This window comes from Pithys albifrons, chromosome 3, assembly GCF_047495875.1.
Source record: "Pithys albifrons albifrons isolate INPA30051 chromosome 3, PitAlb_v1, whole genome shotgun sequence".
Classification (NCBI taxonomy): Eukaryota; Metazoa; Chordata; class Aves; order Passeriformes; family Thamnophilidae; genus Pithys; species Pithys albifrons.
The window spans coordinates 45,684,070-45,706,037 of record NC_092460.1 but is presented as its reverse complement, the minus strand read 5'-3'; the positions used below and the strand labels follow the sequence as shown (position 1 = coordinate 45,706,037).

Genomic DNA, 21,968 nt, shown 5'->3' with positions numbered 1-21,968 from the left:
TGGGATGAGAGCATTCCCCTTCCTGCCTGGCACTCCTGGCACCCCAGAGGAGGCAGCTGATGCCCGGCTGGGGTGGGAAGATATTTCCTTATGTTTCAGACTGTGATCCCAGGCAGCTCTACTGAGGAGAGCTCTTTCTCCTGCCTCCATAAAGGCCTGTGGGTTGGTTTGTTTTTTTCACTTTGCATTTTTAAAGGAGGAGGCCAAGTCACTCTCACAAATGAGCAATTTCCAAACAACAGCCTCAGGAAAAGAGCCACATAAATACGGCAACTTCTTCCTCAGCAGAAAATTGTCTCCCCAGGCACATTTGGAGTAATATCTGCACTACAGAGCCAGCTGAGCTGACAGACACCAAGGTGGATTTGTTCTCACTGTACTTTATCAACAAGGTTGCCAAGGCTCCAGCCCTGCAGTGTATTTTTTACACATCATGTTTGCAGAGGAGCCCATTTATGTGGGAGCAGCAGTCCCTCTGCATGGGCCTAATTATAGTGTTAAGGGCTTCAGACTTGGCCAGAGCCCACTGAATTGGCTCCAGGTTTGGATCCCATGAACAGTGATCCTGATCAGGATTTATGTTCTATGAAGATCACAGCTTCTAGTAAAGCTCATAAAACTGGGCCCCAGGGTCCAGCTGCAGGACCTGGAATATCAACATCTCCATCAAAAGCAAGTGGGAATAATCAAACCACTGAGGGCAGACTCTGTAATAATAAAGCAGCCCGAGATGCAGAAATAAAAGCTGCTCTTCACAGAATCACAGGACAGGTCAGGATGGGAGGGACCACAGTAGGACACTGGTGCCACCTCCTGCTCCAGCAGGGCCATCCCAGAACACATGGCACAGGATTGTGTCCAGATAGGTCTGGAATATCTCCAGTGAGGGAAACTCCACAGACTCTCTGGGCAAGATCTCCAAATGTGTTTGCAGGCCTGTCAGTCAGAGTAACAGCATCTTTTAATGTGAAACTCTTTTATTCTGCAAGGGACTGAGAGGCTGGAAAGAACTAAAGATGAAAAATCTTCTCATGCTGTGCTTGAACGAGGGGACACAGTCTTAAGCTTCTCCAGCAGGGGTTTAGATTGGGTATTAGGAAGAATTTATTCACAAAAAGGGTGATTAGAAATTGGAATGGGCTGCCCAGGGAGGTGGTGGAGTCCCTGGGGGTGTTTAAGGAAAGAACAGACGTGGCACTGAATGCTCTGGTCTGGTTCACAAGGTGGTGTTGGGTCACAGGTTGGCTCCGACGACCTTAGAGGTCTTTTCCAACCTAACTGGCTCTGCGAGAAGAGAGCAGGGCCAGTTTGCTCGTCCACTCAGGCAGCACCCAGGGCTCGGGACTGATAAGAGGGGGCCGCTTGGCGGTTATTTTGGCGGAGAATCCTCTGCTTTTCTTTCCCCGCCTCCCCTATTCCCGGTGCCCGTTTCCCGGTGCCCGCTCCCGCCACTGTCACGCGCGCTCCCACGTGACCACCGCGCACGCTGCCCGGCACGTGCGCGGGGGTGGGCGGGGCCGCCGGCGGCGGCGGCAGCGCCCATTGGCTGCCTCCCCTCAGGGGGCGGGCCCTGGTGGGGTGAGGGCGGGGAGCGGCCCCGCCCCTCAGGAATGGCCGCGCGGGGCTCCCCGCGGAGAAGTCACGGCGCTAATTAATTAATTAGCTCGGGAAAGACCTCAGAAGTCCCCGCGGGCAGCCCCTCAGCGAACACCGGCCGCCTGTGGCGCTGAATGTCCGTTCTGTGCTTAAACACCTCCAGGGGTGGTGGGTCCTTTCCCCGTGCCCGGCAGCCCGTTCCGATGTCTGATCGCCGCAGTTTGTGGATAAATCCCGCCTGATGTCCAACCTGAACCTGCCCTGGCGCAGCTGGAGGGAGGCTCTGTCCGCTCAGGAAGGGCCGCCGGGGAGCTCGGAGTGCCGGAGTGTAAGAGCTTTGCTCGATGCACTTTGATGTGGCACCACATTTTCGGTACAGAAAATAATAAAGACCAAGAGTTTACAGCCCTTGAGGGCATCAGCTGGAGGGATAATAAACTGTGATCAGGGAACACCTTAGCAGAGACTGTTATTTTCACTTAGATTCTTCTCAAATAGCAATATTGTTACTGTGAAAGTCATAAGCCACAGAATTTGGGTTGGAAGGGAACTTAATGACTATCCAGTGCCACCCCTGCCATGGGCAGGGACACTTTCCACTCTCCCAGGTTGCTCAGAGCCCCATCCAGCCTGGCCTTGGACATTCCCAGGGATGGGGCAGCCACAGCTTCTCTGGCAACCTGTGCCAGGGGCTGCCCACCCTCACAGGGAAGAATTTCTTCCTAATAGCCAATCTAAACCTGCTCTCTCTTCCTGTGAAGCCATTCCCCTTGTGCTGTTGTTACCTGCCTTTGTAAATAGTCTCTCCATCTTTCTTGTAGGTCTATGGATGCAGCAAAACAAGGTGTGTAGGAGCAGGCAAGACCTTTTATTAGCAAAAGTTAAAAACCAAACAAAAAACAGAAGTGGAAAATCTAGACTGGAAAACCAGACTAAATTTCAAGCCCCCCCAGCCTTTTCACAGCTGCAGGAAAGGACAAGGAGTCCCTGGAGCTGAAAATGCTACATGTTTTATATACCTGAACTTACTTATTTGGGAGCTGCCAGTCATCCCTCACCTCACCTGTCACATTCCCAGTCCTCCCACATACATGTGTTTCAGACACACCCCTGCAAGCCCAAGGCTGGAAGACCTTGAATGGCATCCCATGGAGCCTCCTGCTTGTGCCAGGGAAAGGCATGGATGCAGCACCAGCAGGTGCTGCTGGTTTGCTTCCTACCACAGCCCAAGGGCTTGAAGCAGCCATCGATCCCAGCCACACCATAACGCTGCTGCTGCTGCTGCTCACATGACACAGTCAGGACATGAGAGTCACCAGATTCCATGTGAGAGCCTCTGCCACCCTCGGGGCGGGGGGGGGGGGAGGGGGGGGGAGAGGACACAGAGTCAGCACAGCCTGTGGGACCAGGAGAGAGCCACACAAATTGGTTAGCAAGGACACATCTCCAGCCTCTGCCTACTCTGGGCTCAGATGGTTATCACTGCCTTCTACTCAGAGCTCTGCCCTGAAGCCTTGCACAGAGGTAGATGCAAAAATCAGTGTTTTTTTCAGTATCTGAACTAGATTTGCTCCCTTTATTTCAGATCTGTTGGCAGCGGCAGTGCTGATGGGGTGGCACCCGTTGGACAGCATGGAATGATCACAAGTAACAGTCACCTAAGAACAGAAACCTGTGCTCCAGCCATGCCTTGCAGCTCATTTATACAGTTTATGTTGCAAACCCACTGGAATAAAAACATCTTCACAGGAGCTGGGGTAGGAACAGGCACTCTGGTTTCCTCTTCCCCCAACTGAAGACTAATCAAATTGACTATTTCTCAGTAAGCAACTGCTTAATCATTCTGTGCAAACTAGGGCAAGATCTGCCAGAGAGACAGCACACACATCTCTGAGAGCAGCTTTTGGCACAGGGAGGAGGAGGAGCAGAGGTGAACCTCCTTAGAGGAATTACCTACTGTGAGATAAACGTTCGAGTTCCTGAACTATGACTCAAAGGCAGGGCTGCTCCTTTTCCAGCTTCAGCTTTTTGTGTGAGGAGTGGTGCCCTCTGTTGTTCCAGGGAGAAGCTGCTGGGAGTCAGGGAATTGGAACCACGGTGGGTTTGTTTTTTCCACTGCTGCTGACTCCTACAGATGCTTGGTTTGGACACACAGGCAGTTTGCTGTGTCTGTCATGCTGAATGAACTCAATGAGGGCTTCATTTTCCAAAGTGAAGTCAGGAAGGAGACATGTACAGAGGCACATGGACCAGCACGAGTAGGAAAAACCAGTTTAATAAACTACTTAAAGTCAGAAAGTGTATAGAGTATGCAAGAACTCTTTATTTTATTACAGGTGCTACCAAGGTAACTGAAGAATACAGGAATGTGTGGACAAGAGTCACAGTGAAGGCTGCTGTGTATCCTTTGTCAGCTTCTGATACCTGGGAGAGAAGGCACTACCTTTGCTTCACAAGCTGCCATCATGAGGCACTCCTAGTCTGTCTGTAAAGAAAATACATCTGTGTAAACCACGTTGCTGCTTCTTGGTACACCACAGAGAAGTTGAATGTATGGACTGCAGTTTGTTCTACAGAGCAGAGAAATAAGAACATAAGGGTATATCCGTGTCTGCAAAATGCCTGATGAGACTGGTCACAGGGTTAATTCTGGTGTTGTAAATGACAAGTACAGTTATTTAAAATGACCTTTGAGAGCAATCTGTGTGCCATGCCCCAGGAGCCATCCATGGGAAGCACACTCTCATGTGTCCTGCCAGGCCCAGCAGGTATTTGCAGCAGTCCAGCTGTTTGCTGTGATTGCTTAACATGCTGACTCTGCAATAACTGCTTTTAAAAGTACACAGCAGTGTCACGGGATTGCTTGAGTTAAGTAACCCCAGGGCAGTACATTCAGAGGGGTAGAGGGCAATTCAGTTGTCTGTCAAAGTCAGCGAGAAGGTACTGCATATCCCTTCCTTTTGCTGTCCTTGGGGATCACCTGTACCTTCAGGAGCAGAGCTGCCTGGGCTGGGGCTTTAGTTCAGGGCTGTATCAGCACTTTCCCTAGTGGGTACAGTCAGAGTACAAGCCTATAAAGAGGGGGTCTCCTCCTTGCCCCAGACATTCCTGATTCATCTGCACAGCAGGGCCTTCAAGATGCAAGTCTTGCTGATGACACCAAGTTGGGAGGGAGTGTCGACCTGCTGGAAGGCAGGAGGGCTCTGCAGAGGGATCTGGAGAGACTGGAGAGATGGGCTGATTGCAATGGGATGAAGTTCAACAAGGCCAAGTGCATGTCCTGCCCTTTGGCCACCCCAACCCCCTGCAGCGCTCCAGGCTGGGCACAGAGTGGCTGGAGAGCAGCCAGGCAGAAAGGGACCTGGGGGGACTGAGGGACAGGAAGCTCAACAGGAGCCAACAGTGTGCACAGGTGGCCAAGAAGACCAATGGAATCCTGGCCTGTATCAAAACTAGCGTGGCCAGCAGGACCAGGGCAGTGATCCTTCCCCTGGACTCTGCCTTGGGGAGGCCACACCTTGAGGGTTGTGTTCAGTTCTGGGCCCCTCAGTTGAGGAAAGAGATTGAGGGGCTGGAGCGGGGCCAGAGAAGAGCAACAAGGCTGGAGAAGGGACTGGAGCACAAGTGCTGTGGGGAGAGGCTGAGGGAGCTGGGGGTGTTTAGCCTGGAGAAGAGGAGACTCAGAGGTGACCTCAGCACTGTCTGGAACTCCCTGAAGGGAAGTTCTGGCCAGGTGGGGGTTGGTCTCTTCTCCCAGGCACTCAGCAATAGGACAAGGGGGCACGGGCTCAAGCTCTGCCAGGGGAAATTGAAGAGCAGAAAAAACTTCTTTGCAGAGAGAGTGCTCAGGCATTGGAATGGGCTGCCCAGAGAGGGGGTGGATTCACCATCTCTGGAGATTTTTAAACGCAGATTGGATGTGGCGCTGAGTGCCACGATCTGGTAAATGGACTAGAGTTGGACCAAAGGTTGGACTCAATGATCTCAGAGGTCTTTTCCAACCCAATCAATTCTATGATTCTATGATTCTAAGTCCAACCCCTTGAGGGAAGGCACCTCCAGGATGCAGGACCGTCTCAAGCTTCTGGCTGACAAGAGAAGCAGTAAGCTAAGTACAGTCACCTGAACAGACTCAAACTTTTAACCCCAGAATTCCGTCATTCCGATAGAGTTCCTTTTAATAAAAAGCCTCAGTCACCTTTTCATCTTCTGGTTTTAATCAGACATGGAGGCAGGGAAATGCAGTGAGCATCACAGAATGTGTGCATTTCTATAGCCAAAATGAGACAGAACAATGCCAGAAAGATTTCCTTTATTCTTACTTCAGGTTCTAAGAATATTTTATGTCCTGAAGTTGAAAAACTGATGGAGGTAACCAGAGCCTCGATGATCTGCACTACAAGAAAACACAGACCTGACACTTTAACATAGAATAGCATGTTATAATTGTTAATTTTGACTCACACTTCTCAGGCTACTGAGCGTGGTTCTGTGGTTGCCCACAACAACTTGTCCAGTGTGCCTGCATGCTGGGGGCAGGCCAAGTCCAGTTTTCCTTCCAAAGGAGATGCATATTCCTAGATGTAGGAGCCTCCTGCTGTGCAGTTCACCAGATGACAGACAAAGGTAGCAGCAAGAACTTTATTGAGCGGGACCCAAGATAAGATGCAGCATTGCCTTGTCAAATGCTGGCAGCTGCACTAATTATTGCTGAAACAGGTTCAGATGGCAACATCTTTAAGTGATCTTTCATGCAGGACAGTTGAGTTTGTGCTAAGCCATGCTGAAGGGTGTTCATTCTGTACAAGACTCCAGAGCAAGTGCCGCTGAAGTGTCTGTTAGTGAACTGAATTTATTTGGAGCATGTAGAAAACACTTTGGAATCGGGAAACAACTAAAAAATGGGCACCCTCCTACAACTCTAATTATGGCACCCTTTATCTCTTCAGCCCCTGATACCAAAGGGCAGTTGGGTATCTCTGGAGAACCGTGACATGGTAACCTGTCGTGGTGCATTACTGGTTACATGCATCTTGTTAGAACATCATCAGACTTGTGGGAACACTGGAACATTTAAGGCCGCCAAGCAAATCTCAGCCTGTTCAGTCAATCATTTCTATTGATTAGTCACAACACTCTCCCAAGCAGTATTTGCAAAAGGATTTAGGCTGCCTCTAATAATAGCATCACTTTGTAAAAAGAGCTGAGCAGAAGTTAAAATGAGGTTTTATTCCTTTACATGCCTTTCCTTTTTGCCTGTTTAGAAAAATACATCTACTTAAAGCTAAATAAGAATTCACCTTCAGAAACCCCTGGCTTCCCTCTGCACGTCTGCATCTTGCTATCACTGCAAGGCAAAACTAACTCAGAGTGACTTCTTGTCATCCTCTTGATAGGATATAAAAAGACACTTCATGCAGCAGGATCTGGATGGCACAGCCAAACTCAGGACCACATTGTGCTAAGGAACTATTTGCCAAACAAATAGGCAATGAGATGCTGTTCCCCACAGGGCCTTCCATATATACAGGCAAAGTCAAAGGGGATGAGGAGGCAGTATTATCTCAAGCTTACAGCTGGGGGACTCCAATCCAGAGGGATTATAGTAGTTTGCCCAAGGTCACACACAGGAAATCTGTGGCAGAGCTGGGAAATGAAACAAGAGCTTCCCAGGCATGGGTAAATATATGCCAGGCATGGGATAACCTCTAAAATGGAATGTTTCGACCCACATGTGCACAGGTCTCAGAAAGCTTCCAGCCTGCACAGGAACTGGAGGTGCATCATTTGTGTGTTCAGCCACACACACATTGCCAGTAGGACGTGGTTCTTTGCGAGTATCACTGTGTCCTTTCTGAAAGAACCTTTTCAGAGGTGGAATGTTGGGTGTCTCACGCGATTCCCCGTCACGTGCTGTGCATTCCTAGAAAACCTGCTGCTCCCGGCGCTGTGCGGCTGCTGCCTGTGCTGCTGCTCTCTCGTGTGGGCCTGCTGGGAACTGCAGCGTTGTCACAGTCCAGGGGACAACATTATCACCAGCAAACCTTTCACAGGGCCAGTTCTACCTCATCGACCAAAGTTCACCTCAGGTTGGTAGTGACTGCTAAAGCCAAATCATTTCCAGGCACGTAACATTTCGTGAGCAGCAGTTTGGTACACCCCATAAAAAAGGATATGCTATTCCAGGTTGTGACAGGCAGTAATTTAGCAGAAGCTGCACAGGCAGCCACAAAGAAATTCCAGTTATTCCCCACTTAAAGGCTTGCCTGAATTTCACTTTAGCAATAGTTCCTGATGGTACTGTGTGATACCATTTGTCACCAGCTTCCAAGCTGGATGATTCACTGTCCATCACACTGGTAGTGGAAGGGACTTCAGGGTAAATATGAATGAGGTTAAAGGTGTTTCATTTGGTCTCATTTTTCTCCTTCCTGCCCTTTTTGTTTTAACCAGCAGCCTTCCTTTTCAAAATACCCAGGCAGGTAATTATTTGCACTCCTTTGTGTTGCATTGGATAAGGTTTGTTTTAAGTGGACTTTCCAGAATCACAGAATATGCAAAGTTAGAAGGGACCCACAAAGATCAGAGTCCAACTCCTGGCCCTCCAACAATCCCACCATGTGCCTGAGGGCATTGTCCAAACACTGGAACTCTGGCAGGTTTGGGGCTGGGACCACTGGCCTGAGGAACCTGTTCCAGTGCCAGACCACTGAGTGAAGAACCTTTTCCTGATATCCAACCTAACCCTTCCCTGACACAGCTCCAGCTGTTCCCTTGGGTCCTGTCACTGGTCACCAGAGAGGAGAGATCAGTCCCCTTGTGAGGAAGTGGAGGGGCAGAAGCCCAGCTGGAGCTCTTCTGAATGTTTTTCTCCAAATTTCTGCTCATTAAAAATAAATCATAGAAAACTCTTCTTCCTTACAACTTGACCCAGGATTGGGTATTAGATCTTTTATACTGCATTTTCTCACTAAGTCTTCCAATTGCTTACAGCCTTCCTCCTTTTGCAGATGGGTAGAGCAAGACAAAGTAAAACAAGAAGCACAGAATAATTTATATAACAATGATGGAGAGACAGGGAAAATTATAGCTTGAACAACAGTATCATTCTGTTTTTTTTCAGGAACAAAACTTACTTTTTACTTGTGTGGTCCCACCACAAATAGAGAAGATGAACACCCAAACTCCAGCTCTCACAGCCATAAACCCAGTCTGGTGCAGCAGTGTTTTACCTCTGTCAGCTTCTAGATAAGTGAACAGAAGTGTGATGGTCCTGTGATGACACTCTTTCACTCTGCCAGACAGCAGAGAGCCCTGCAGCTTTTCCATAGCCAGGGATTCTGACCTGAAAAACCTCCAGAAATCAAAGTTCAGTTTGCACAAGGGACAGGCAGGACAGGAGTCAGTGCGGAGCAAATCCACATTCACAGGAAAGAAACTGCAGGGCTGTCTTGAGTGACAGCAAGGAGGTTTCCTGCCTGAGGGAGGCACAGACAGACCCACCAGAAGTGACATGAGGACACTGTCAGTGCCTGAGTTGATCAGAAAAGTGGTGAGGTTCCTCAGTTAAGTTTATCCTCTCCATTTGCATCAGTTCCTTGATGCATTAGCACATGCCAAAGAGGCTCCTTTCAAGTCACCCTCTGGACAGCAGCTCATGTTTAACACATCAACTCTGCAGTTTGCTGATCTGACAGCACCTGGAACAGGGAGTTCACTGCAAAGGATGGAAAAAAGTACACTGCATACCCACCTGGAAAAGTGGAACAGAATAGACCAGCTGAGATTGCCTCCATCCAGTATTTCTGGACAAAGTTAATGAGGAAGCAGTGGCTGACCTAGAAAATACTCATTAACACGAGCTACAATACCAAAGGTAGCAAATATCATTTTCAAGAAATGCAGTAATGGGGACTGTTCCTCATTGTGCCCTACTTCAGACACTAGACATCTTAGTTGAAACAATCATTAAAAATTTGGATTATAAAGAAACACTGCCTAGCTGACACAGCTGTGACAGGCAGAAGAATTCAGTACAGCTTCTGAATGAAATGGACCATTAATCTGGTCTGGTTTTGCAACTCATTAGTGGCCCAGTTACAGAGCTAGTTAGTGCTGCAGCAGCCACATACAAATACACCACTTTGTTCTTTAAAGGCTAAGCAGAAGATCAGAAGCATTGGCTGTACCCCTGGCTCTGCTGAGCACCTTGGGAAACTTTAGTTATGACAAAGCCCAGCCAGGTGACTTGCACAGGGGCAGAAAACGGCATCTTTCAGGAGCAGAGACCAACTTATATGGTCCTGACAACATGACTAGGGTTCCAGTGGAGTTCAGGACATTGTCTCATCACCACCCAACAGTGCTACTACTGTTAGCTCATTGCTCCTCACCTCTAATGAGATTAGGCTCCAGTTAGCTTAGGAAAATCCATTTATTGGGATATTAGACTAAGGACTGGATGGCTTAAATCACAAGTCTCCAGTGCAGCAAGTTCTCTGCCTTGATTAACTCAAATGATCTCAAGCAATCCTCACACCCACTCTGGTCCTCAGCACAATAACCACACGTGAATCAGGCCTTCAGTTTCCTGTTCAAAGCTTAATTTCTTTCTGCCCCCTGAAGCATCAGGACCCCCTGCATTTGTTGTGTGATGGTTCTGTTCATTCAGTTCCTCTCCCTGGTTGCCTCCAAGTGAACCTCTACTTCTTTAAGTTACACTTCTTCAAAGTGCCTGACCAGTTCTGTCTTTTTAATATTAATCTTAGGAACAATTCCTCAGCTGAAAACAAGCTACTCTCTTGCAGTGCCTGGGCTTTATCTGACTGAGATTACAGCATGTGCACACTTCAGGCAGAGGGACCTCTCCTGTCTGCCACAGAGCCCCACACCAACCAGCTGTGCATCCCACACCACCAAGGAAATTGCCATTTCAAAGAATTATAGAATGGATTGGGTTAGAAAAGACCTCCGAGATCATCAAGTCCAACCCTTGGGCCAACTCCAGTCCCTTTACCAGATCATGGCACTCAGTGCCACAGACAAGCTCACTTTAAAAACCTCCAGGGATGGGGAATCCACCCCCTCTCTGGGCAGCCCATTCCAATGCCTGAGCACTCTCTCTGCAAAGAAGTTTTTTCTGCTCTCCAACTTCAATTTCCCCTGGCAGAGCTTGAGCCTGTGCCCCCTTGTCCTATTGCTGAGTGCCTGGGAGAAGAGACCAACCCCCACCTGGCCAGAACTTCCCTTCAGGGAGTTCCAGACAGTGCTGAGGTCACCTCTGAGCCCCCTCTTCTCCAGGCTAAACACCCCCAGCTCCCTCAGCCTCTCCCCACAGCACTTGTGCTCCAGTCCCTTCTCCAGCCTCGTTGCTCTTCTCTGGCCCCGCTCCAGCCCCTCAATCTCTTGCCTCAACTGAGGGGCCCAGAACTGAACACAACACTCAAGGTGTGGCCTCCCCAAGGCAGAGTCCAGGGGAAGGGTCACTGCCCTGGGCCTGCTGGCCACGCTAGTTTGGATCCAGGCCAGGATCCCATTGGCCTTCTTGGCCACCTGGGCACACTGTTGGCTCCTGTTGAGCTTCCTGTCAATTAGTACCCCCAGGTCCGTTTCAGATGGTTCAGTGTCCTATGGCTCGACACACAGCCCTTTCTGAAGGTGTCTAAGCTGTGGCCACACCAGGCTTTACCCTGGCCCAGTGCTCTTTGGCACAGTCCCAGCAGCCGTGCCATGAGATGAGCGCGAGATGAACGGTGCAACTCCAGCAAGCCACGAACTGGAAAGACCCAAAGTTTCAGAGGGGAATTTATTTGTATGGGAGCATATCCAATATGTTTCTGTCAACCATTCATGAGAATAATAAAAAATAGAAGCTTTTTAAATGACAAAAAAATATAGTTACATATAATACAGATTTTCATCTTGCATTGAAGCAGAGCAGTAATAAAATGCTCACCTGTGTTTTCACAGTTAGTTTTTACTTCCCTAAGTTAAAGTCCAGCAACTCCAATCTCTCAGTCAGAACCCTTAGGTGGGAGTTTCACAGGATGGTCAAGAGGGTGAATGCTCTCTGCATTCTGATACCCCTTACAAGCAAAGCAGAGCAGGCACTCTTGATCCATGTCAGAACTACTAAAATTTTCAGAGGTACCAGCTACGCTTGAGGCATCCCTGCTGCAACTGAAAGACTTTTGTATCAGAACATTGTTTTAGGCCCAAGTCAGAAACCCATCTATGGAACACTCAAGAATGTGCTTAAATCCCCTTTGGTTCAAAGGGCTCCGAGTTGATCCTTTGTGACCACCTCCTTCTGCCCTCACAAGCACCATGAAGCACTAACAAAGTGCTTGATCACATGTGTAAAGTGCTTGCAAGACCACAAAGGATCTGACATTCTTCAGCACTCCATTTGCTTGAGACCTAAAGGCATTCACTGCATGCATACATTTATGTATATACTACACACACTTACCCCCAACCTCCCCCCAGTATTATTGCAATAATTCTCTGCTGGTGTAACAGCTTATATACCAAGTTTCACTTACTTAGTTTTCTATAAACATAGAAAAAAACACCTGAAGAGAGCTGGAACAGCTTTCAATCAGTCACTATATTGGCATTGAAAGCTTTATTTTGAAAACTTTAAGCAGCAATACTGAATAAATAGACAGAATGATTGTTTTGTCATCTCCATACAACCGATGGCCTTCATCCAAAACATTAAAATACTGTAGCAAATAGAATAAACATGCATGTTTCAATGTTCTAAAAAAAAATAAAAGAGGTGTAATATAAAAGTAACACTTTGACACTTATTTTAATACAGTACAGACCATTAGAGACTATTTTCTGAAAAAAATATCTGAATACAGTTTTGTTATTTACATGGATCATTAAGGCCCAATTCACTCAAGTTAATGCACATCAGGAATTTATATGCTTCAAGGTAACTCATTAAAAATTACAAGATTGACTTTTTTTGATCATACTCACATGATCCCAGCTCACTAAAATAATGCAATACTCTTCACGCTAAAAACAAGGCAATTACTGCCCCAAGAGGAGATTTTTATTTCACTGAAGGATCTTCTCCCTCCTACCTCACACGCTTGCATATTGCTAATGCTTGCAGGGGTAGTTCTCTTCTTCCAAGAACTTCCTCCCAACTTGCTAAGGGTCCAGAAAAGCAAGTAATCTCAAAGCTAACATACCATTTCCAGAACCAATTCAGGCACTTGGGAACCTCAGTCCCACTAAAAGATACTGGAAGGCATCCTAGCTGACTTTGCAGAGTGGGACTTGGGTTTCTCCCTTGCTTGGGTATTCAGATTCTTCACCTTAGCCTTAACCTACTGGCTTTTCAAATGGTCACCCCCTCCTTTTCCCCTAACAACACAGCATCTCCAGCAAAAATAAACTGTATCCTCAAGGATGAGAGAGATAACACAGTTAGTTTCCATTAGTAATAAATTACAGGAGTTCTCCATATAAATTCCCCGTGCACTGGAAAATAGTGCTTGTGTGTTCAACTAGTTAATGCAAGCAAAACCCCCCATTTTTATCATGCTGCCCAGTAAATAATATGGCACTTGTTAAAATCAGTATGTGTAGCTTCCTTTCTGCTAATGCCCCAGAAGTAGGTTTGCAACATTTCTGAAAATGAGTTCTGCCTACAATTGTAAAGAAAGAGTGAGGTTCTGCAGTTGATCAGAAGCAAAACTCTAAATGCCGTAGTGTGAGGAATTTTTCTAACTCTTACACATTGTTCAAGTCACATTTAATGCAAGGACATGCCATTTCTTTTTGATTTATTTACAGAGAGGGTGAAAATGCTACAGAACTTCAGCCTGGGGGAAATTCAATAAGCAAGAGGAGTATGGTGGGAGCAGGGGAATTTGTCAGTGTCTCACAAATGGCAGCTTGGGATACCAAAGCCTCTCCTTGGCCACAAGTGAAGGTTTTTCAGATCACCTTGACATGTGCCAAAGCCCTGACAAAGGAGGGTCCACTCAGGGATGGTGCAGTGGCCACTCCTGAGCCAGCTCCAGGCTGGCAAACACTGCTGCAATCAGCAGGTGCTACTTTTTAAACTGTAATGGCAAATTCCTCCTTTGATTCTATTGCAAAGCCATGATTAAAGCCCTCCAAAGGTGCTCTTACCCTTCCTTTTAATACTTTTCCTCCTGCTTCCATCCTAAAGAATAACCTGGCAGAGACAGAGAGCAGTTTTTATGGTGCAAGAGCCCAATTCAGCTGGGACTGACACCTGTGGGAGATGGACCAGTCACAAAATAGGACAAAAACATTAGCTGGGGTAAGGATGCTGATCTGCCTTAAAAATACTTCATCTCAGGACAAGACTGTTTCCCCCCACCCCCATGCAGCATAATTTGGGCCAGACTTTGCAAGGTGCTGAGTGCCTCAGTTCTCTAACATCAAGAGGTGCTGAAGATGCAAGATATCCACTGGAGAGGGCCATTTCATTTCTGTGAATTGAACCCAGAATGTAAGGCATATATGCTCAAGTACCTTGGACAGATAGTGTCCCCAAACTATGTATATTTTACACTTTTTTTAATATATTTATATATATATATGTACACACATTCTTTCTTTTGTTTAATACAAAGTTACGGGCACAGTAAACATGAGGACAGAATTGTGATAAACTAACAATAAAATCTGTGAGCACTGCAAAGATTCCTCAGGTAGGAACACTGAATTTTCCAGTTTGCTCACAAGGGAAGATTGAAAAAAAAACAACAAAAAAACCTGATAAGTTAAACAGAGTCCATTTGGAAAGGTCCTTTATATATTCACAGCCTTATCTGTTGCTGTTAGTCTAAATACAGCAGCATTTTTAGAATATATGATGCCATTAGTAAGTGGAAAGGGAAAAAAAATGCATTAGACCTTCCTTCATCTCCTACTATATCTTTTAAAACTTCCATTTGTCAGGAAGCTCCTTTTTTTAAAAAAGGAGACTTAAATTAACATTTATCTGCACATCAGTAAATCAAGACAAGAGGATGTTAGGAATTAAGTATTTTTCTATGGCAAAAAGCTTGGAGTTTCCTACCAGTGGTAAAATCCTGACCCTACTAAAGCCAGCAGGAGTTCTGTCATTTTGCCACTGACTAAGCCCAAGTTTTCAGCACTGCAGTGACTGTGATGTCCCCATCTCGTGCCAAGGGGATCCCCAAGGTGGGGACGGTGCTGTGAGTTGCTGTTAGAACAGAAAATCCAAACACAACTAGGGAAGGCCCGTCCCTTCTCTAACTCACCCATGAGCCCAGCCTCCAATGTTTTCAGTGTGTCCCACTGTTGCCACTCACCTTCTCCACAAACCTGGTGTCCACTTTAGCAAACTAACATCAAGGCCTGTGGCCAACGAGCTACTTGGGATTGTCTGAACTTTCACTTTGTCTAATCCTTGCTTCGCTGTGATTGCATTAGAGTGACATCAAGATAGAATAATGTTCTTTTCACATGTTTTGTAAAAAGTGACCACCAAAGGTGTGAATTTCCTGCTTTGTAAGCTTTTACATTCTGTAAGTGACTGAGGAGCAACACCTCTTTCAAAGGGGCTAAACCTGAATGGAATTCTGGCCCCACTCACATCAGTAAAACCTCTGCTATTGACTTCATGGGACTCTGCCAGGTTTCTTCCCTCCACAAAACTTGAGTGAATTCTGGAAGGCTGGAAGAGGATGCTCATTTGTTTTGTGTCTTTCTTCTCCTCCAACAGCAAGATTTTAACACAAAACAAGAACATGGTAATAGCTAGTGGAAAAAATAAAGTATAAAATCACACATAGTGAAAGCCTCCTACTCTCTTTTGGTAAGATATATGAAGATAACTTCTTACATTGTTCTTTTCTCAAAAGGCATATACAATGTGGCAAAATATTTCAAATATACATTCTATATAATAAAATATCATCTAACTAGTGCATCCTCAATCATATGCTGGAAATATTTTTACCAAGCCAAGGTTTAAAATCCGTAAATCTTTTGAACATTAGGTGCTTCATTCAAGGCAGATTCAACAGCAAGTAAATCCCACAAGCTCACTTTTCAAGCCTTAAAAGGTAGCAATGGATGGAACATGACATACTATGAACAGAAATGAACAAAGTTAGTGGTGAGAAACCACTGCAATAGTTCAGCACCCCACAGAACTCTGCATTGCAGGTTGCTGTACTTGATCAAACAGGGGGTGTTTGTACACACAAAGTCACCTTCTCAGACTGACACACAGCCATACATGGTTATTCACAAGTTAAAAATAAAAATATAAAAGGTCAACATTCACAGGTCCATTGATCAATGGGAATAAATTAAACCTCAGGTAAGTTGCATACATGGTTTCCTTCACCCTCAGTCTTCCATTTATGCCTATACAAGGAACAATACTTTCCCAAACACTTCTGAAGTGGCAAAAACAACAGAGGTTTTTGCACTCTAGCTGTGTTGACAGCAAGGTCATCCTTGCCAATCAGGAATCGAGACAGTTCCTGTCTCTTTAGCATCAGTGCACAGGGTATGGCTCCGAGTGGTGTGTTGGAGGAAGAAACAAAAATAACACATTGGCGTAACAAAAAAACCCCAAAACAAACTAAGAAAACCTTCTTCCTTTCATCATTGGCAGAATAAAATAAAGTGTATCTTGTCCAGGGTACCTTGCCAGGTCCTCTCCAGAAGACGTATGTACTGTCATACATAAATGCCCTCCGGGTTAAAACCAGACGACAGGGGATTCTGGAGGATCCGAAGGTTGCTGGGGAGTTGCCGGGATGAGCCAGGGCGCTTCAGGGACCCAGACTGAAATGTTGGCTCTGCAGGAGGAAACAGGTAGTTAGAAAAGTCAGCAGGGCTGACATCCATAAAACACCTCTCTCCGTCTCCTGCTTAGTGTAGCACATGCTTACTGTGAGAGAGAAAAACTAAGACTACATATAACAAACAATTGAAATGCCTGGCTAGGAAGGGATAAGATATAAGGAGCACACTTCCTATTCATTACAAAACAGAAATATCTACCTATCCAAATTACTCTCCCATGAGAAACATGCACACAGACACAGGCAATACATTTATATGGCAATGTGCAGAAAGGGATTGTACCTCCAGGTAACTCAAAGCTTCAGCTTCCTGCCCACTTTAAAGAGACAGGTCATACAAATGCTGGTATTTTAAGGCCTGGTTGTCTTTTCTTCCTTCCCCAACCCCTTATCCTCCCAGTGCCTTTTGGTTGGAAAGTTTTCTGATGGAACCAGCTAAGGAGAATGATGAGAGAAACAGCCCCCTGCAAGCAGAGTACTGTCAAAGCACACAGCTGTGCTCGTGGCACAGCTCTGACATGCAGCCCGTGTTTCTGTCCAGGAAATTCCCAATCCAGATGTGGGCACGTGCAGGTTGCACTGATCTCACCAGGGGCAATGTCAATTTGCACAAGCCAGAACAGCCATCTGGGCAGGACTTGTGGAGGGATGGCTGGCAGCCCAGCTGGATTAGCTCCCATTCCCGTGCGGCTGCTGTCTGGGATTTCTGGAGATCCAGACACATTCCTTTTTTTACTTTGACAACACACCCCACCAGAAGGGGAATAACCCAGATGAGCAGCAATGTTAGAAGTGCAACCACGTGGTGTGCCAGCTTTACATGCCTGCAGCCATGGCAGCCACTCTCCAAATCCACTGGCTTAATGGGCTGCTGATGGGACAAACACATGCCCAGGCACAGCTGGAGAGAAACTTATCCACACACTGCTCTTTATTTACAGCCTGCTAAACCCTTGGAATGAGAAGAAATATTTGACAATGTGCTTTCTGAAACGTTTTGCTCAGGTCTTTGCTTACAGAGCACTCACTCCACAGACAGGACTGGCGTTAAGCAGCAGGTAAAGGCAGTGCCAGCCCCTTCTCCCTCCCCACCCAAAGCATTCCCAGGGCTGCACCTCTCTCGAGCTCCACGTGTGGGGCCTCCACCTCAACGGGGTCTGCCGGCAGCACCGTCACCTTCGTCCCCGTCTGCTGGATGAACTGCTGCAGGTTCACCTGCCGCAGCTCCTTGGTCAGCTGCTCCAGTTCTTGTTCCCTGTCCTGCCAGGAAAGACAAAACATCTGCTGAGCACATGAAGAATCATAGAATGGATTGGGTTGGAAAAGACCTCAGAGATCATCAAGTCCAATCCTTGGGCCAACTCCAGTCCCTTTACCAGATCATGGCACTCAGTGCCACGGCCAAGCTCACTTTAAAACCCTCCGGGGATGGTGAATCCACCCCCTCTCTGGGCAGCCCATTCCAATGCCTGAGCACTCTCTGCAAAGAAGTTTTTTCTGATCTCCAACTTCAATTTTCCCTGGCAGAGCTTGAGCCCGTGCCCCCTTGTCCTACTGCTGAGTGCCTGTTAAACATCTGCTAAAGCAGATGTTGTAGGTGCTCAGGAGTAAGGATGCAAAATCCCTTTATATATTCACACTAGAAACATCTTAATGCAACTGCAGCACTGTGGAATATGCTGTGAATCCCAGGAATCAGCAAGAACCACAACTCCAGCTGATGTGTGGTGCCTCAGCCCCATCTCATGTGGCACATAAAAATCCCAGTAGCCCCAATCTTTCCTTTACCTCATCCAGCTGCCAGCTGGATTTCCATTTATTCTTTCATGCTCTATCAAGTTCCAGATAATAACTTTAGCAAGGAAGCAGGGACTGGATTCTCTTTTGACACCAGTGCCACTGACAGCTGAGGTGTAGAGAAAATAAAATCCTGAGCAGCAGCAACGCAGCCAGGAAAAGGGGGATGCGATGCTGTTCTTTAAAGCAAAGAGGAGGGATGTTCTTTAAAACAAAAGCCTTGCAAGGCAACAGCTACTTTAACCCTACATTCATCTATCCAGGTGCCGCTTTTGGACTGTTCTTTGTCATTCACCTCTTGTGGTGGCAGATAAACGTTGCAAGGATGAGAATTTTAGTCTCAGAAAACACTACGTAGTGTAAATTACTGTTTTTCTTCTCTGGTTGCTTCAATGAGCAAATTACATACAGGTGAAATGAAAACTGTCTGCCCTTCAAAAAAAAAGTCTGAAATGCAATTAAAAAATGAAACACTTTCCTCCTTTTACTTCCAATTCTCTGTGGAAACTTTCTCATAGTTTCTTTCATGAGCTTCAAATCTGCCTAAGACAAATCTGTCATGGTCATGTCTTTGACTTTTCTTTAGCTATGAATAAAAAGACAGTCTTACCTGTAACCTCTTGGTGGCTTGGCCCAAAGACCTCTCTACAGCTTTAATGCCATTTTCCAGTCTCAGACTCTGCTGGCCCTGAATATCAATTTCACCCTTGACCTTCTCGATCTTTTCCTTGACCTCTTCTTCATTCACTTGGGACTCCTGAACTTCCCGCTGCAGCTTCTCCGCTTCAAGGCCGCTCTCCATGTTGTGGATCTGAGACACGTAGTCCTTCAGCTTGTTCTCGCACTCCAGGATCCTCTGCCTCATCTCCTGCAGCTGCTCCTTCAGCTGCTTCTCGTTCTCCTGTTCGATCTGCAGCTCGTTTTCCCAGAACTCTTCCTCCTCGATCTCCACTTCGTTCCGCTTGATCTTCTGCTCCAGCTTGAGGATTTCTTCTTCCAGGCTGGCGTTGTACTTCTGCTCCCAGTAGCGGATCTCGGCTTCGTTGGACTCCAGCTGCTTCTCGATGCACTGCAGCTTCTCCGTCTGCAGGTGGATCAGCTTCTTCAGCTCCTCCGCCGTCGTCTTACAGTTGTTGAGCACCTTTTGCTTGAACTCCGACTCCTTGCTCTTCCCGAAGATGTCCATTAACCCCTTGGCGCCTCCGGTGAAGGTGAGGGATTTTCTTTTGGGCTCCCTCCTCTTCATGGACTTGTCCCCGGGCGGCCTCAGCTTGGCCAGGGGCGGCAAGCTCTGCCGGTACAGCGTCCTCTCGGGGATGCGCGCCACGCTGTCCGACGTGGGCCGCTCGCTCAGCGAGGGCCCGGTGCGCCGCAGGATCAGCTGCACGTCGCTGGCGTACTGGCCCCACTTGTTGAGGGACACGATGGGGTTCTCGTGCGGCGCCAGGTGCCGCTCCGTGTCCCGCCACTTCTCGATCAGCGTGTACCGCCCGGTGCGCCCTGCGGGGAGCGAGAGCAGCGTCAGCGCGGCCGCGGGGGGGCACTGCGGGGACGCGGCGGGGACGGGACCGCACAGCCCCGGGGGCATCCTGAATCCCCGGGCTGTGAGGAAGGTATCCATCCTCCATCCCGAACAGCCCCGGGGGCATTCTGAATCCCCGGGCTGTGAGGGAGGTATCCATCCTCCATCCCGAACAGCCCCGAGGGCATCCTGAATCCCGGGGCTGTGCGGGAGGTATCCAACCTCCATCCCGCACAGTCTCGGGGGGGCATCCTAAATCCCGCACAGCCCCGGTGAGCATCCTCCAGCCCCGGGCTGTGTTGAGAGGTATCCACCCTCCATCCCATACAGCCCTGGGGGGGACATCCTCTAGCCCGCAGAGCCCTAGGGGGATATCCTTCAATCCCACGCAGCCCCGGGAGAGACATCCTCCATCCCGCACAGCCCCGGGGGGTATCCATCCTCCATCCCGCACAGCCCCATCCAGCCTGGCCTTGGACACTTCCAGGGATGGGGCAGCCACAGCTTCTCTGCCCAACCTGTGCCAGGGCCTGCCCACCAGCCTCGCAGCAAAGTTTAAAGCAAGAGACCCAGTAACGCCGGCACCCACCACAAATACACCCAAAACAAACCTCCGGAGGAAGAAAACAAGGAGTGCCACACCTTTCACACAGCCTCTGAGAAACATGAAATTTGAAGGCAGAGTGGTTGCTGTTAAACTGTCTCATCAATGAGAGGCAGCTGTTACTGACTGACAGAGCCTCAGTTCCCCAGTTCATGTCCACTCAGACACTGGGCAGAGCCAGCCCGGGCCACAGCAGTGTGATGCCAACTCACATGGCCCCTGGCAGCGCTGCTGATGTGACAAACCTTCACTGAGGACAGCACAGGGGCTGCCTGAACTGAAATCAAGCAATGGGTCTCCCTGCACAGGGTCCTCCTCTGTGACAGCAGCTCCCACATCCCCCCGGGGGTGCTCAGCCTGCAGGAAGCAGCTCAAGTTCTTTAATACATGTTCTGAGTTTTTCTGAGCACTCTGGTGTCAGCTCCACATTCAGTGAGTGCAGTCTGGGGGTGCTTTCTGGGTAGGGCAAAGTACAACTTATGTTTAAGTCTTCATTTGTGCTGCTACCCAACACACTTAAATTCAGCTCAGCAATCTCTTCCTCTGATACCCTTTATGGGATTTTTCCAATTCCCTCTTATTACTCTGAGATACAGCACTCTCCAAATGCAGAAGAGAGTTTCCCTTATCAAAGGGACTTCACTTTTAAGCCACAACAGTGTTTACAAAAAGATGTGAAAGATCAACTGCTTTTAAAGCATGTGATGCTAATGAATTTCTGAGCAGCTCCACAATTGCCATTAACCTTAAAAACATCATTAGCTACTTTAGTGCATTACCTATATCCATTTCCATGAGAGATCATCATTCAAATGATTTATTACAGCACATAAATGCCTAAAATGCCTGTCATAGATGCAGCTATAGAGTGGAGGAGGTGGAAGAAATGTAGTTATCAGTGGTCATCCAGTTGATGCATTTTCTTTCCTTACACCACCTGCTAACACACTACACTTTTTCCAAAAGGATAAAAATAGCCTGATCTCAGGCCTCTGACCTCCAATCACAACACTCAGATGGACTCCTCACCTGGGATTTGTAGGAGACTGTGGTAATTAACCCACTATGCACCCCCCTAAAATTTGGATATTGCCTTATGAAGAGCTTCCCAAGACGGAAATGCTGTGTTGGAAATGGTTCCTCTACTCTCACTTTCTCACAATTAGCTCAAGATGCAACGAGCAACAAGAAAAATTGGCTGTGGAAGCACCAACTAGAGAACAGGCAGCTTTGGCTTGTGGCTCATCCCAGAAGTAGAGTCAGAGACCAAAATGTCCATGTTTCTTTCAAGTTAGGAGTGAAAGCTGAAAGATTTGACTGATGGAAGTCAACAAAACCAGGCAGAATGAGAACAGCAATCCACCACCCCAAATGACTTATAAATAAATGGCTCTAGGTAGGGACTGCGGGGGAAAAAAGAGGAAAAATGGGGAAAAAAAATCTATCAGCACAGTAACATGCTTGGCCAACACTCTCAGAAACAGATTTAAGGTTTATTTTAATAAAGTACTTCAAAACCAAGTTTACTATGCCAAGATATAAAGTGAGAGATTTTTGCCAGCTCGCAATATTGTTCATTGATCCATGAAGATTAATAGTTTGTTGT

General features: G+C 47.4%; 1 protein-coding gene across 5 annotated transcripts in view; it reads right to left on the bottom strand.

Moving 5' to 3' along the window:
• Positions 1-3,937: 3,937 nt before the first annotated feature.
• Positions 3,938-21,968, bottom strand: part of RASSF8 (Ras association domain family member 8) — an 88,632-nt gene continuing 70,601 nt past the window's right edge. For 4 of the 5 annotated variants that reach the window (XM_071551604.1, XM_071551608.1, XM_071551606.1 and 1 more), the window contains 3 exons: positions 18,847-19,736; positions 17,555-17,699; positions 11,231-16,433 (listed from right to left, as the gene is read on the bottom strand). In XM_071551604.1, the coding sequence (XP_071407705.1) occupies positions 16,312-16,433; positions 17,555-17,699; positions 18,847-19,736 (1,157 nt within the window). In that variant the 3' untranslated portion in view covers positions 11,231-16,311. Of the gene's footprint in view, positions 4,082-11,230; positions 16,434-17,554; positions 17,700-18,846; positions 19,737-21,968 lie in introns of those variants that run through there. The other variant, XM_071551605.1, reaches the window with a different exon arrangement.